General features: G+C 50.1%; 1 protein-coding gene across 2 annotated transcripts in view; it reads right to left on the bottom strand.

The window, feature by feature from the left end:
• The window catches only part of MXRA8 (matrix remodeling associated 8), a 39,724-nt gene extending 29,811 nt beyond the window's left edge, over positions 1-9,913 (bottom strand). Inside the window, exon 1 of one of the 2 annotated variants that reach the window (XM_005292911.5) lies at positions 9,534-9,913. In XM_005292911.5, the coding sequence (XP_005292968.2) occupies positions 9,534-9,582 (49 nt within the window). In that variant the 5' untranslated portion in view covers positions 9,583-9,913. The remainder of the gene's footprint in view (positions 1-9,533) is intronic. The other variant, XM_065575281.1, reaches the window with a different exon arrangement.
• Positions 9,914-15,635: the final 5,722 nt, after the last annotated feature.

Genomic DNA, 15,635 nt, shown 5'->3' with positions numbered 1-15,635 from the left:
CACACAGGCGAGCCGCTTGTGTACAATCTGGACTGGGACGGTAGGTCCGGACTCAGGCAGCTAGCCCAGGCCAGGTGGCTACACTGCGATTTTCAGGGAACTAGCTCAGGTGTGTCTACACACCCTGTCCTGATAGCAGTGTAGACATTCTCAGCTAGCCATCCCTAAGGGTTTCTCCTGTTGCTAACAGGGCTGAGCCCAGCATTTTTGGAACCAAATGGCATGGGGTCCTGTTCTCAGGAAATCACTGGCCTTTCTGATGCCTGTACGGTGCCTTCCATCCTGGGCCAGTTACAACAGGGCTTTCAGCCAGATTGCAGTCACACACTGCTTCTCAGTCGTAGCTTGCCCAGAGAAAACTACAGCTGAGCCTCATAGCTCGGAGCTGTGATTAGGGCTGGGAACACACTGACAGGGGCTATCCCTGTGCCCTCACACCACAAAGCCTGCCTTTACACAATGGAAACAGGACCTTGTCTACCACGGGGCTTTTTCCTCCCTAATATTTTCCAACACTGCAACCAACGGGGCAGCTCCACCACCAGCAGCCACAGGGGGAATGCTTGTGAACACAAGGGGCCGACAGCTACTGGCATTTCGAGCAACTCACAACGCAGACTGGCTCTGGGCAGGGTAAGACGAGACAGCGGCTGAGCACGCCCATCAATGGGAAATTGTAGGGAATTACCAAAATACCCGCCCTCCCCCAGTGTTCTCTTGCTGAGATGGAGTGTTTATAATGGAACTGGCGTACAAACACCACCTTGGTCTCTCTCCACTGGCTCCAGCGGGTTCGCCAGTGGTGCTAGGCAGTGCTTCTGACCATGCTGACATTATATAATAGATAACAGAGACTTTTATTCGGCCTGGTGTATAGTCAGCCAGGGCGAGGCCCTCAGAGCTGTTCATTTGGAGGGGGAGGGGCCCTGGGGGTCTTGTAGGAGGACACCCAGCCTTACGTCTAGAAGAGAAAAGTTCCACCCTTCTCCCACAAACGGTTAGTAAGAAAGGGTGACAAGGCAAAATTGCACCTCTGCTGTTGCCACATGGACCAGGCTCCCCATGATGGCCCATTGCGATTCCAGGGATCGTCCATGGACTGTAGCAGCAAGGGGGTGCTGGATGGCTTATGGAATTAGCAATGGGGTATGGAGCCTTCCCCTTGTAGGTCGTCTATTTGAACCCTGCTTGGCTCTGTGCTACCTGTGTGAACGGCGTTTGGTAATCTCACTCCAGTTCCTTCTTAGAGGGCATTCAGACTGCTGTCCCAACAGAGACCAAGGACTAAATGGACATGGAGATTCAAGTCCCAGGTCAGAGCTGAGCTGGAGTAGAGTGGAGGGGAAGACCGCACTGCCACTCTTCCTGTCCTATGGCTAAACAGAGGGCTTTGGGTGTCCAAGTCTTCGAAGCTAGCACCTTTCAGGAGAAAGGGCAGCAGCACCGATGCTGGAGTTGATGCAACTGACTGAGTTCCAGTGTTTCATAAAAGGCAAAAAGCTGATGATCAGCAAAGCACGAACCTTTGGCCAACCTCACTGCACTCAGGCGTATTCCCCTGCACGCTCCTGTCACACTTCGCTGCCAGCACTAGTCAGAGAAACCACCTGTTGACATCAAGGGCATCCCCATTAAATCCTGTCTCCCTCACACGCCTGGCTTCCCCAGGCTAGCCCAGTGCAGCCTCTCCAGCCCACATAACTCAGAGCCATGTGGTGAGAACTACTTCCTGGGACATAAACAAATGTCTTCGTTTCCACCTTTGGGATAGCCCAGTACCTCCTACTAGTTGCATAGGATGGGAAGTCCAGTGGGCAGCGTGAAGAGCATGGCTCAGTATCGCAACGCAGTGGCATCATTCATCTCCATAAACCATCTGTTAACCATTGAAGCACAAACGGGTTACAGCCGGATAATTAGTCGTTTTGTCCTGCTAATGCCATGGGCACGATGCCACCCGGACAAAGACTGGAATTTATTTCTTGCAACCGGGAATAAATTAACTCCAGAATGGGGCTGCTTCAATAACACCCACAGAGAACACGCTCAGTAAAATAAACCACTCTTATTCTCTGCCTCTCGCAAAGCATCGGCCATGACACCATGGGGAGAGAATGGCAGTTTCCATGCAAGAGCCCCATTCAAAGATACTCAGGATGGAAGCCTTTTCTTCTGCATTTATATTTGCAGCTTTACAAAGAGAATACACTGGGGAACTGCCGATGTACTTTGCATCACTTCGTATAAAAGGAAGGGACAAGACATTCCCAAACAGTGAAGTGATTCCTTCGTTTCCGATCCCTGTTCTTGTGGTTTACAAAGCACTTGGCGCAGAACAATAATGTTCAGGCCTTCATTTCTGGAAGCTCAGATTTAGCTTGGGGCAACAAGGAAATGATACTTTGCCTTTCTATAGCACTCTCCTTCTGCGGATCCCAAAATGCTTTGCAAACATGGATCAAAGTATTCATTTTACTGGTGGAAAAACTGAGGCACAAATGCTAAATAATTAGTTCACGGTCCCACCTTGACTGCGGATTAGGCAGATCTTCTAACACCCAGGTCCATGCTTTAACCTCTTGATCATGCGCTGATGAACATGCTGGACCCAGACTACTGACCAGGGGGCACAGGTTCACACAAACCACAATGCAAACTCTGGGCAAGCCTGAGGGCCGGAACCGCAGGTGAGAACTAAAGTGCATTGTTCGAACTGTCTGGGAGAAGCTGGTCTTATGGTTGTCACTGATCTTGATCTTCGTAAGTGAGCCCTGATATAGCTTTGGGGATGGACCAACTGTCCCAGGGCTGCAGTAAGTGACTGAAATCGCTGGGAGTTACTCACACGAAGCGATGGAATAACTAGGACCTGGGCATATCTTCAGGTGTGATGGGACATCATGTCATCATGCTGTGTCCTGGCCCAGTACTGCCATACATCAGTGTTACGGTGTGATGCTAACCAGTCAGGATATGGTGCGGTTTGCATCCTGACACAGGGAGGTGATGTCATGATGAGGTGGTGCAGTCAAATGACCTTTGTCCCAGAGCACAATGTCTACAAGTTGGGGCTGCTAGCTGTCTGCACACCCAGTGTTGTCAGAGCCTCGTTTTGCTGTTCACTTAATAACGGATTGAGTTGGTGCTGCAAGAATCTCCTCTTGTGGGAGAGCCGTGGGAATGCATTTATTTTTCCCTTTCCCCCTTACAACTTAATGTAAAAACCATGGAGGCAAACTGCATAAATTGGACATCTGACAAAGCCATCCAGCTGAGCCTTCCAAACCCGGAAACCCGCCCTGTGCCCTACTCCACGGTCTGCATCGTCCATGAGCTAAGAATAGCAGAGCCCCTCTCCCCCCAGTTCTGGATTCTGTTATTTTGCTGGTTTTACCTACTGGCATGATCAGGACCACACAAGCCCTGATTCTCCCGTCCATCCACTGGGGCGTATTGCCAGGATGGCCTGCTGGAGCTCATTAACAGGCCATGTGTGTTCCTCCGCCACATTGCAAAACGTGGTTGTTCTGTGAAACAAGGCTGCAGAACGTGATCATCTGTAACATCAGGGCAGCAGCTTCCAGGAGAGAAAAACTTGACACGGCTCCTGCCGGCTTCCCTTTCATTCATCTGTTAAAGCCTCTGCTAGCAGATCCTTCCAGGGGCGGCACCAGTCTAGTGGTTTCTAGGCAACTGCACATCAGGACTCCTGAGTTCTCTTCCCAGCTCTGCCACTCATTGTAGGAAATGGGCAAGTCACTGTGTTTCTCTGTGCCTCAATTTACCCATCTGTAAAGTAGGTGTAATACCTGTCTGTGCTTTGCCAGGGACGTACTTCGAGCCTTTGGTTCTACGGTTCATCCTTACAACCCTGGACTGTGCGTGGCTCAGAGTCACCGACTCCCACCCGTCAGTACTGATCCTGTCAACTGAAAGAGGCTGCTTTGCCCACCTTGATCAAGGCAGTAACTGCGTCGGGGGGAAGGGGGCAGCATGAGAGGAGGTGCGAAGCCAGGAGTGGGAGGAGACAAAGGAGGTAGTGAGTTGAACTGATTGGGCAGGATGCAGGGGGAACAGTGGAGTGGAGTGAGATCAGGGATGCCCGTGGGCTACTGGGACCCAATTCATCAATGTGCCTGAGACTGGAGATGGGATGAAAGAAAAGTGGCACCTCCCTGATTCTGGGTCATGGTTTGGGGCTGCCCTGGGCCCCAGCAAAGTAAGAGCAGTCTGAGACACTGCCCTATGCTGCCTCCGGCCCCATGCAGCCATTGGGGCAGCTGGGAACAGCCAGAGCACAGCCGCACTGCGGCCACCCTCCCCCTGGACTGGAAGGGGCAAGGCCGCCCAGAGGATTCAGGGGGCCTGGGACAAAGCAATTTTGGGGGCCCCTTCCATAAAAAAAAGTTGCAATACTATATTCTCGTGGGGGCCTCTGCGGGATCTGGGGCAAATTGCCCCATTTGCCCCCCCGCCCCAGGGCAGCCCTGGGAAGGGGACATGTTGTAGAAGCATTGCACCAACTCTGCCTATGCTGGAAGAAAGGCCAGTGACCCATCCTGGCAGCCGTACAGCCCCTTACACTGACAAAGTTTGTGTGACGGAGGCAAGGGGCAGCCAGGAGCCCCGTGCTCAATTCACAGCACCGTCAATGAGACGTCCAGGGCCACGCTGGCGAATGGCTCCAGGAGGTGAAAGGGACGGGGAGGTTGCCCTGGTTTCCCTCTGCAACCATTAGGCCTAGAAACACGAGAGCCGAAGCTTTGGGACCACAACCTCAAGCCTTGGCCAAACTGTGTTCACTGCAGTTCACGGTTCCGCTTTACAAAATGGAGGGCAACTGCTCTGACCCCTGTAGCTACATCCCCCAGCCCCATCCTCAGCTCCAGATACAAGTGGCACTAGGGAGATTGGCTGACGTAGTGGCCCCTAACTTTTCTTTTACTCTAGAGGCAAACACAGGGTTCTTCCCACTGAGTTCCTGAGATATCGTGCTGGCCAGTCCAACAAAGATCTTGAGCTCCGCTGGATGAGAAGAGGGGAACAGCCTACATTTCAAGATCCCCCTGTAAAATACACACCCAGGCTCTGGCTTCTATAATTCCAGGGCAAGCTTCTCAAATAGGCCAAGAAGAAGCTGGGCAAACAAGAAGCAAGCGCCCAAAGCTCTGAGGAACGTCCCACATCGACACTGCTCCGCAGACTGCCTCCTCTGTGTGACCCAACTAGGAAAGCACCTCTCCCCTTTCCTACACATAGAACACCACCACTGCTTCCGGCGGAAGGTATGTGGGATGCCGAGGAGAGACTGCTGCTCTGACTGAGAGGCTGAGCCCAAAGCTAATCAAAACACCCGGCATCCTGTTCAACGAAGGGCTAATAGAGGATGAAAGGCAACGGCAGGGCTGAGCCAGGAATCTGGCTGACATCACAGGAGGCAGCGTGAATGGGGCTGTTTGCTGGTAAGCGGGTGTGTTCATTACAGAGTCCTGTGACAGCAGGTAACCTCCCCCCGCAAGACCCCGATTCTGCCATCCTTACTCACACTGGTTCTGATGCTGTCCCCGCTGAAGCCAGTAGGAACTTTGCCATTGATTTCAGGAGTTGCCGGATCAGGTATAGAGAGAGCAGTGCTTTACAAGACAAGCAGTGCCGCTGAAATCCATGGAGCCACTTGAGAAGCAAGGGACTCCCCCTAGGAGTAAGGGCAGCAGAATCGAGCCTTCTTAGTGCTCTACACCCAGCATACATGAGCACTGTCTCTTCCCAAGGCAACTGAGATCAACCAGGAATTGTCCATGCTCTTCTCCCTCCTAATGGTTCAGCTGATACAGGCTGGAGGAAGGTCCTTCTGAATGCAGGGGCCTCATCTCTGGCCCAGCCTACCTGTGTCCCTAGACAAGGCCTTTCAGTTAGAGTAAGTTCAGCTCTGACCATCTCTTTTTCAGTCCCTTTTTCTTTGCCCATCTCATTGCCCATTTTCCAGGCCACTGAGTCTCATAGACTTTAAGGTCAGAAGGGACCATCGTGATTATCTACGTCTGACCTTCTGCACATCACAGGCCACAGAACCTCACCCACCCACTAGTGTAATAGACCCCAAACCTCTGGCTGAGTTATTGACATCCTTAAATCATGGTTTAAAGATGTCAAGTTACAGAGAATTCACCATTTACATTCGTTTAAACCTGCACATGACCCGTGCCCCACACTGCAGAGGAAGGTGAAAGCCTCCCTCGCCCCGAGGGTCTCTGCCAATCGGACTCGGGAGGAAATTCCTTCTCAACCCCAAATATGGCGCTCAGTTAGACCCTGAGCATGTGGGCAAGACCCACCAGGGAGACACCTGGGAAAGAATTCCCTGTAGTAATTCAGAGCCCTTCCTCCTGTTTAGCATAACTGTATCAAAACTGTGCAGCATCCCGGATTCTAAACGATAGCACTCATGATCTCGGCCATAGTCCTTTCAGCTTCAAAGTGCCGCATGACACCGTCATGAGCGAAGTGTTCTCACTTCTAATCTGCACTTCAGGAAATTGAGCTCTGGAGAGGTGCAGGCCAATGCTTTTGAAAGTGGACACTGATCTTAGGTGCCTCTGTTTTGGGGTGCCCAAACATGGGGCACCTTGGGGCTGATTTGCAGAAGGGCTGAGCACCTGTAGTGTGCAGGGACTTCACTGGACTTGTGGGTGCTCAGCGGCTCTGGGAATCAGCTCCTAGGTGTCTCCGGTTGGGTAGCCTAAGAAATCAGACACACCCCAAATCAGCAGCCGCTTATGAAAATTTCAGCCTACCCCAGATCATACAGTCAGACAATCACAGAGCCAGGACTAGAACCTGGGAATCCTGCCTCCCACTCCCTCATCTAACCATTCACACACCACTGTGGTGCTGTCTAGATGCCTGAGCATACGTCCAAGAAAGTGACACGACTGGCCATTAAACCAGCCTCCATTGACAAAAAGGGAGCTGCCGCTCCTCTTGCTGGAGGGGTGGCAGCATCACGGTCCGGCTGGAGTGAGTGGGTGGTGGATCAGGCCTTGAACAAGGGGCTTACTCAAAAACGGGAGTTTTTTAAAAAGTTAAAAATAAGAAGCATGTGAAAATACCAAGTTCCTCGTTCTCCGTCGTCACGACCTCTGCGTCAGCACTTTTAAGGGCCTCCCTAGAGCTATTCCCATGTCAGTGCAAACATACCAGATGCTGCTACTGACTTAAGCTCATACTTTCTTGGAAAATGGTAGCAACTTCACGCTGGCTCCTTGGGGGCCTGACCCAGTGTCAACGGGACCATTATGGTTTACCCTGCAGGCACTGTACTAGCAATAGTCACATGGAATAGCTCAGCTTAGTTCTGGGAATAGCTCTATTCGCCAGCTGACACAGCAGAGGGAGGCGGATCTACGCCCCCCTTTTCAAGTCACCCAGGTGGGGCATCAGCGAGTAATGCAAGTGCTTGCTTCCTAGTGGCTAACCACACTGCACCCCTGCGGCTCCTATCTCCTGCTGGCCTGGGAGTGAAAGACCGAGGCTAGATCTTGAATGAAGATCCCCTCACAGGCAGCCACTTGATTGCTGAGTCAGCCCTTGCACTGGTGTTTTTTTAAGTCCCCATTTAAAAAAAAATAGCTCCTGGGATTTAATTTCTCAACAGCAGATTTCTGTTCTTGCTTTGAGGGGATTTTGGGACTCCCAAAAGGTTCCCCAGCCATCCGACTCTAACAATTCCAACACCTTCCCACAAGTGGGAACATGCCTGTCAGACCGGAGAGAGACAAAAATGTGCCGTCTCGGCAGAAAGAAAAACGTCCTCCTTCTGCACGAGGAGCCAGGAGAAGCTCTGCCAGCATTTGCCCGTCGCCATCTTGGCTGCTGTGCACACAGGCCTGCTTCTCCCAGACAGCTCAGATATGTGCTTCGCTTTGCAAACACGTCTCAGCCGCGTATACTGTGTGTTGGCCCACGGCCCGCTACGCAGAGCCATTCGGAACGGAGCCGGTCTTTCCCCGAGGGATGAACGCTCCAGGGTGGAGATCAGAACCGCATCTCATCAAAGATTAAAGGAGCTGGATTTCTCCCCCCCTTGCCTCCAACTTTATTTTCGTGGGAATTTGGTGAAGTCAGCCTGGAAGTGGAAGATCTCTAAATGTCTGCTAGAACCCCTCAACCCTGACCTGCAGGTCTGAGCCCCACACAGCTCTACTGCTGACGAGCAGCAATACAACCTGCTGTTCCTGTCCCACGTGCTCCTCAAGCACCGCCAAAGCACCTGAATCGTGTAGGGTAACAACCCAGCTGGTGACAGTCCCCTCAGTTCTGCCAGTGCTTCTCAGGCATGACACAAAACCATCCCCTCCTGCTCTGGTCACGGATCCCCACGCAGCTCTCCCACTGCTTCTCAATCGTGATCTTCTCCTCTGGCGCTGAGTTCCTCACAGCTCTGCCCATGCCCCACAGTCCTCACCGGCAGCTTTCCCTGCTCTGCCAGTCCTGAACCACACCCAGAGGCACGGCAAACTGTGGATGGCTTGGTGAGGTGGAAAATATCCACCAGGGACCAGACTGAGCACAAAAACTGAATTCACCTGTCACCTGAAGGAGCTATGAAAGGCAGGTGTGGGGGAACCCCAGCCACTGGCTAATGGGATTATTTGGGTTTATGAAGTTGGGGGATAAAACAGCCCCAAAAGAGCTTGCACCCCACATTTCCCAGATGGGCTGCACTGTCGTCCTTCAGAAACTGAGCTGTTCTGTGCCCCAGAGAGAGCCAGCCTTGCTCACACCCAGCTCTCCTCAGAGAAGAAGGTGTTGAAAGGGCTGGTTTGGGTTGTGTGACGTGGGCTGCTTCCTTCTGGGGGGGCTGCTATTTACCCACAAGTCTTTTCACTTCATTAGAGCCAGCTGAGGCCCCCTCTCTCGGTGCATTGAATCTGCCATTACCCACCCCCCCCCCGAAAATTTTGCAACACAGGAAATAACATAAACAGTGCCACGTTTCTATAATAACCCCTCGACCATCCTCCCCCTTCTCCATCTCCACCCTCCCCCGGGATGTCAGGTGAATCCTGTTTTTACCTGGGCAGCCCAAACCGTTTTAGTATTTCCCCCCTTATCGCCCACAACAACTGCCTGCTCCTGCCTTACAGCACAAAGTCGCTTGAGATCAAACGATTCAGAGCGTTTCAAAGCTTTGGGGCAATACCAGGCTATGTTCCTTCCCTTCCTTCTGCACACCAAGATGATCAGCAGCAAAACAAACCAAAGTACATAGATAACGACCCAGAACATCCTCTGATCAACCCCTCCCCACCAAGCATTCCTCCTCCAGAAAAGCCAAGAGAAATCCCTTTTCCCCATCCAAACCTTTTCCCCCACCCCACCACACACACACTCCAGAAAAACAACTAGCTACAAGAATCTAAACCCAGACACTGAACTGACAGAGCCAGCTCCCCCAGGTAAACTCCAAGCCCCCATTCTCTCGGGGTGCAAGAAAGACACATAACATTGATGCCAATCAGCTAGAAGCTTACTTTGCAGAAGCAAAAGCTGCCACAGAAGGAATTTTGCTACTTGCTCCATTTCTTCAGCCTCTGTGTGTTTCTCTCTCTCTCTCTCTCCTGAAAAACAAGTTGAAGTTGTTGTTTTTTTTAACCCAAAAACACTATGACCTCATCAGCGTACAGCCGGGGAGCCAGGGACAGCAGCTCAAATTCTTGCAGTATTACTCCACCTACAATTTATAACACCCCACCTCCCCTCTGCACTGCCCCCTCCAAAACACTCTCTCCACCTCCTTCCCTTCCCTTCCTGCTCAATTTCTCCAAAACACGAGCTCTCTCTCTTCCCCCCTTGGTTCCTTCTGCTCTGCTCCCTGACTTTGATGTCAAAGTCTTATCTGCTGACTTTCGCTGGTCCCGCACAGCTCTGCGCTCCAAAATCCAGCCCCCCTCCCCCCACTTCCCTTCTGGGTATGGAACTCATTTTCCTTGTGCTGTTACTGGATCCAGCTGTTCCTCCCTTTCTTTTGACACTCATCCAGCTGTCTGCCGGGGACAGGATTTTTGAACCTTCGTGGTTTTTTGATCTGTGTCTCCTCACATGGTTTTACTTTAAAAACAAGTCTCAGAGGATGACTTGGGAAACAACATTGACTTGAGTTCAGGGCAGTGGAGGCAAAACAGACTAGATTATAACTGTCCCCCCCAAATGTCTCCTGATGGACAGGACCCCTCTCCAGCCTTGTGCCAGCTTCTCTTCTACGTAGAGACAGGAGAGATACGGCCAGTGGAGAACCTCTACATTCAAGCTCCGTATACAACAACGGAACAATGCCACGGGCTGATTGATTTCCATTAAAAGAAAAAACAGACGCCTTGTACAGTGGATCTTGGAGAGTCCAATATACCGCTCTTTGTTTCCTTGGTCCGCTCGTAAGCTGTTAGATACAAGACTAATAGGGCCATGATACAGCAATGATCTCAGGTAGTGATGGAAAAGCAGAGTTCTTAATGGGCTCCTGCTCGTGAGAAAGATTGTTATGTTAGGCCAGGTCTGTACATAAAGTGGTACCAATGTAACGAAAAGTGTGATTTTATATCAGTTCAGTTACCGGTGCAACATTGTTCATGGACACGTACATCCATTCAAACCCGGCTCAGAGCAGTTTAGCTTGCATCAGTAGATGCACAGACCCATGCTAAACCAATATAATCAGTTTTAAACTGATATGAAAGACCACATATGAAAGCGGCAGCAGTTTAACTAAATCGATTTCAGTCAAACCAACGCAGGTTTTGTATGTAGAGAGTCAATTCAGAGGAATAACTGAGAACTATCTGTGGATAATTCCCTCCATCTGAAAAGAAAATCTGTCTGGCTAGTTTCTCCAGCATCCAAGCGCTCCCTGCAGAAATCGGATGAGTGTTCCCAGAGTTTACACAGCTATTTTAAAAAAAACAATCAAACATACATATTTTCAAATCCAATGTTAAAACTCCAAGGCAAGTTTTCCATTCTCCAGGAGTAACTGTTACTCTGCAGAACGTCAACCCCTTAGTGACAAGAATAGATGCCTGAGAGCCAGTGGAGTCAAAGATGCAGCTGGTACGGGCAACAGAACGCACAAGCTCCTGCGCTGTTAACTCTCAATGGCGGAAAATAAATGAAAACGGTCGGAAGTAACAGTAAGGCCTCGGCCTGAAATCCGTAAACCCTCCATTGTGAGCGGAGACTCTTGCTTCATCTCTGCTGAACATCTCAGCGGATTCTGTGTCCTTTTAGCACACCAAAGGGAGCTCCCGCTACCAGACCGCACTGAAGACAACGTGAAAGAGAAGAGAAAGATTCATTTCCAAACGTGAAGATGACCCTAAAACTCAAGCCAGCAAAAAAAAAAAATACCCAACCCTTGCCCTAACGTTAGTGAGGAAGGTCTTTCTGTTCCATACCAGTCCGTTTTTTTAATCGGAAAATGAACCCCAATCCTAAACTGGCGAATAATACACCTTAGTGGGTGACATCTTGAGTCAGGACTCCTGGGTTCTCTTTCTGGTTCAGTATTGATCTGTCATGTGGTGGCGTGGGCACCCACAACTCTCACTGAGGTCAGTAGGTGCTCATGATCATCGCAAATCAAAGCATAGCTCCCCATGCCTTGGGCTAGCTACTTTGTGACTCTGCTGTGTCAATACTTCCCCTCATCAGAGGCCTTGGAAGCTTAATTGCTTGGAAAGCACTTTGAGATCCTTAGATGGAAGCAGAACCAAAAACCTGATCCCAAACTTCGGGGAAGTTGATCCATGTTCAAGCTTTGCAGCTATATCTATAAAGGGATGAACAACACACCCAGATTAAAACACCTCTGTCACCTCCCATTCTTCAGATCTAATCCAATTTTCAATCTCTCTCTAGTACCAAGGCTGTGTGGAGATGTAATCTGACAATGTTTATATGGATGGATGCCCTGGCTCTAGTCATGTGCCTTTAACATTACACAGCAAAACAATCTGAGCTGCCATTCCCCATGCTAGGGAGGTCAAAGACAGCAGCAGTAGAGGGATTTTTCAATTCCGTGACAGTTCCAAAAATGGGGGGGTGGGGGGGGAAATAATTTTCGGTCAAACCAAAAAAAAAAAATTTTTGGTGAATCTAAAAATCAGGAAGAAAATTCATTTTGAGTCAAATGAAAAGTTTTGTTTTGATTTTTACCCCTTTTCAACATTTTTGATTTTTAAAAAATAAAATTCAAGGAGATTTTGAAGCGAAGTCATCGTGAACCAAAAAAAAAAAAAAAAAAAAAATCAAAACTTCTTGTTTCAAAAAGGTCAAAAATTTAGCATTTCCATTTTTCCAGAATTTTTTTAAAGTATTTTATTTGGCAGAAACAATTCAGCACAACCAGCACAAATTTGCCAAACATTTTGGTGAGTCCAAATCTGCATTTTTCACCAACAAATAGTTTTGGCCAAAAAATTCCACCTAGCTCTAATCAGCAACATGGGCTACCATCGGCCCTGATGTTCTTTTTGCAGATTTCCTTTATGTAGCATTTGACTCAGAACAATGCCCAGACATCTGAAGGAAGCGGACTCAGAAGAATGCACATTTCAAAGGTGGTTCTGTGCCGGGAGTGGCTTAAATTCAAATTCACAACCTATTTGTCGCAGTGGTTCTTCTGTTTGCATGCTTTCTGATTTTTATTTAACCCCTCCTTTCACCTGCATATATTGCCAGAGTCAATAGCATACCTATGAGGTTCCACCAGAAACTGACACATGTACTGGTTTGCAACAGAGCATGGATAGCTTTGCTTATCTCTGGCTCCTATGTACCACAGATAGTGCTCAGATAGTAGCACTTTTGCCTCAGGGGCTGAAGGCTGGGGGTTCAAGTCAATATTATTTTTTTATTAGAGTAATACCTAGAGACCCAAGACAAGATCAGGGCCCCACTGTGCTAGGTGGGTCCCCGATCAGTGTCTGTGCAGGCAAAAAGTATTATTATACCCATTTTAAAGACGGGGAACTGAGCCACTGAGAGATGCCAATGAAAGTCAGTGGGAGTTAGGCACCTAAATCCCTTAGGGGCTTTTGAAAATATTACCCAAGGTCACACAGGGAGATCTAGGAAATGGACCCAGATCTCTCGAGTCCCAGTTTAACGCCTTCACAAGATCAAAATCTTGCACCCAGATTTGAGTCCAGGCCCAGTGCTAATGCCAGAGAAGGCTGCACTTAGATGGGATGTTCAGCCTAACACGGATTGTCTCTAAGGGCTGTGACAAAGGAAGTTACAGACCCCAGGGCACTTTCCCAGACAGCAGAGGGAGAGGACTTGAATGTCCCCCCTCAGTAGGAGCTAGTACATGAGGATTGCCTAGGGCAGAGTAACTGGTGGTACTTGCTCTCACAGCATGTAGCATGAGTAACATAACAGGAGTATGAAAAGTGCTTAGATGTTATTTTAGGACTTGGGCCTAATGCTCAGTGGGTGTAAGCTGGTGCCGTTCCATTAGAATTTGGCCCTGTGCTTTGAATGATTTTGTACTTTCGGGAACTGTTTAACTGCCTTCTAGAATTTAGCAGGGGATTTTACCCTGGTCTAGGGTTCCATTTAAACATTCTGTTGCAAGCACATCATTCTCTCTGGCTTTCGATCGGACTCTTCCATGCAGGTCCGATGGGCATCTCCTGCCTGACCAGGCCTATGCCTGCAAAAGGCAGGGCGTGTTAGGGCAGCCCACTCCTACCTCTCTCCTCGCCAGACTGGGTGAACTCTTGAATGGTACTTTCCCAGTAATCCCCTCGGATCTGAACAGCAGGGAATGACTGTCTCATTTGCAGTTTAGATTTTTTCAGTAGAGAAGTTCAGTCCCTGCAAGCTTGGCTCCCATCACAGTCCTTCTCATCTCCCCTTCCCGTTGCCCCCTCCGTGCCTGTCCCTTTCAGACGTTCCTGGCCTTCCACTGAGGCCTGCAAAGCACACCAGGCACCGAGAGGCATCTCAGACCTCTTTGCCAAGCACCATTCGATACAGCAATCAGTTTCCCAGCCTTCCTGTTTGGTAACTTGTCACGCGGCCTCAGAGAGAATGGAAATCTTTAGCAGTTGGCAGCCTTCTCCATTTTGTAGACAAACATACACTTAGTCAGCCATGAGCACTGCCCTTTTCATGTGGGTTTCAGATTGGGCTGTTTGATGCACTGTAGCTGATTGAGCCTATAAGATGGCTGATGAGATACTCAGTGGCAAAGCATTGTGTGTTCAAACACCTGGATTCCCTAAAGCCACATGTTTGAATCCTACCAGGGCTACCACATCCCTTTGTTCTTCCAAGGGAAATAAACACATAACCCTAGAAAGTGAAAAGTGTGTGGATCTGTCCAACGAGCCCTTCGAACCAAAGGATATTGGAGGTCTCCGTAGCATTTCTATCAGAGAAAGTGTGTGCCCCTGGTCAATTTTTCCCGTCACAATATCATACCCTGTCCTGTGTGCTACATGGCAGCTTTCCCCCACCCTAGAAGTGGTTGCATTCATGGAGCTGTGTTTCTCTAGCTGGATAAGTGCTTTAGGAGGAAAGGTGCATTATGAATGTAACATTTTATTACAGAGACCTAAACACCAGGACATAGTGTGTGCACTGCAACAAGCGTCAGCTGAGGACAGAGGTGAAAGTAAGCCAAGTACGCCCTGGTACGGCGTACCGGCAAGAGCCCGTGCGCCGTACCGGGGCGGATCGGCTTCCCCTGGTAGCAATTTAAAGGGCCTGGGGCTCCCAGCAGCGGCTGGAGCCCTGGGCCCTTTAAATTGCCACCAGAGCCCTGCTGCCGGAACCCTGGGGAAGCAGCAGGGCTTGGGCGGCAATATAAAGGACCCGGGGCGCCTGCCGCAGCTACCGCCCTGGGCCCTTTAAATCGTCCCCGGAGTCCTAGGGTAGCAGCGGCGGAGCTCTGGCGGCTATTTAAAGGATCCAGAGCTGTGGCAGTGGCTACAGCCCCGGCCCTTAAAATAGCCGCCGGAGATGCGCCGCTACTGCAGCGGAGCCCTGGGCCCTTTAAAGCTCTGCCAGAGGCCGGGGTCCCCTCCGATGGTGATTTAAAGTGCCCGGGGCTCCACTGCGGTAGTAGCAGCTGGAGCCCCAGGCCCTTTAAATCACCCCTGGGGCTCCCAGCCACCTCTGCAGCTGGTAGCTCCGCGGGTGATTTAAAGGGCCCGGGGCTCCCAGCTGCTGCTAACACAGCCCCGGGCCCTTTAAATCCTGATTTAAAGCACCCAGGTATTTAAAGGCCACGCCTCTTCCAGTTGAGGCCCCGCCTCTCCTAAGGACTCCAGAGTACCGGTAAGTCCTTTAAGTTACTTTCACCCCTGGCTGAGGGGCAGCTAGACTAGATCAGACCCGTGGTCCATCCAGCCCAATAGCCTGGCTCCAACAGTGACCAGCACCAGGTGCTTCAGAGGAGGTGCAAGAAACTCCAGTGATTATTATTCAATAATCTGTCCATAAACAATGGTTCTTTTTAACAGATATAGACTCAGCCCAGTGGAAACAAGCCACAGCAAAGCTCCAACCCAGGCGGGATGCACTAGTTTGGCTACAAGAAGATCCCACTGAAATTTGACCCCGAACTTGAA

Source organism: Chrysemys picta, chromosome 21, assembly GCF_011386835.1.
Source record: "Chrysemys picta bellii isolate R12L10 chromosome 21, ASM1138683v2, whole genome shotgun sequence".
In the NCBI taxonomy this organism is placed as follows: Eukaryota; Metazoa; Chordata; order Testudines; family Emydidae; genus Chrysemys; species Chrysemys picta.
This window is presented reverse-complemented; position numbering and strand designations above follow the sequence as displayed.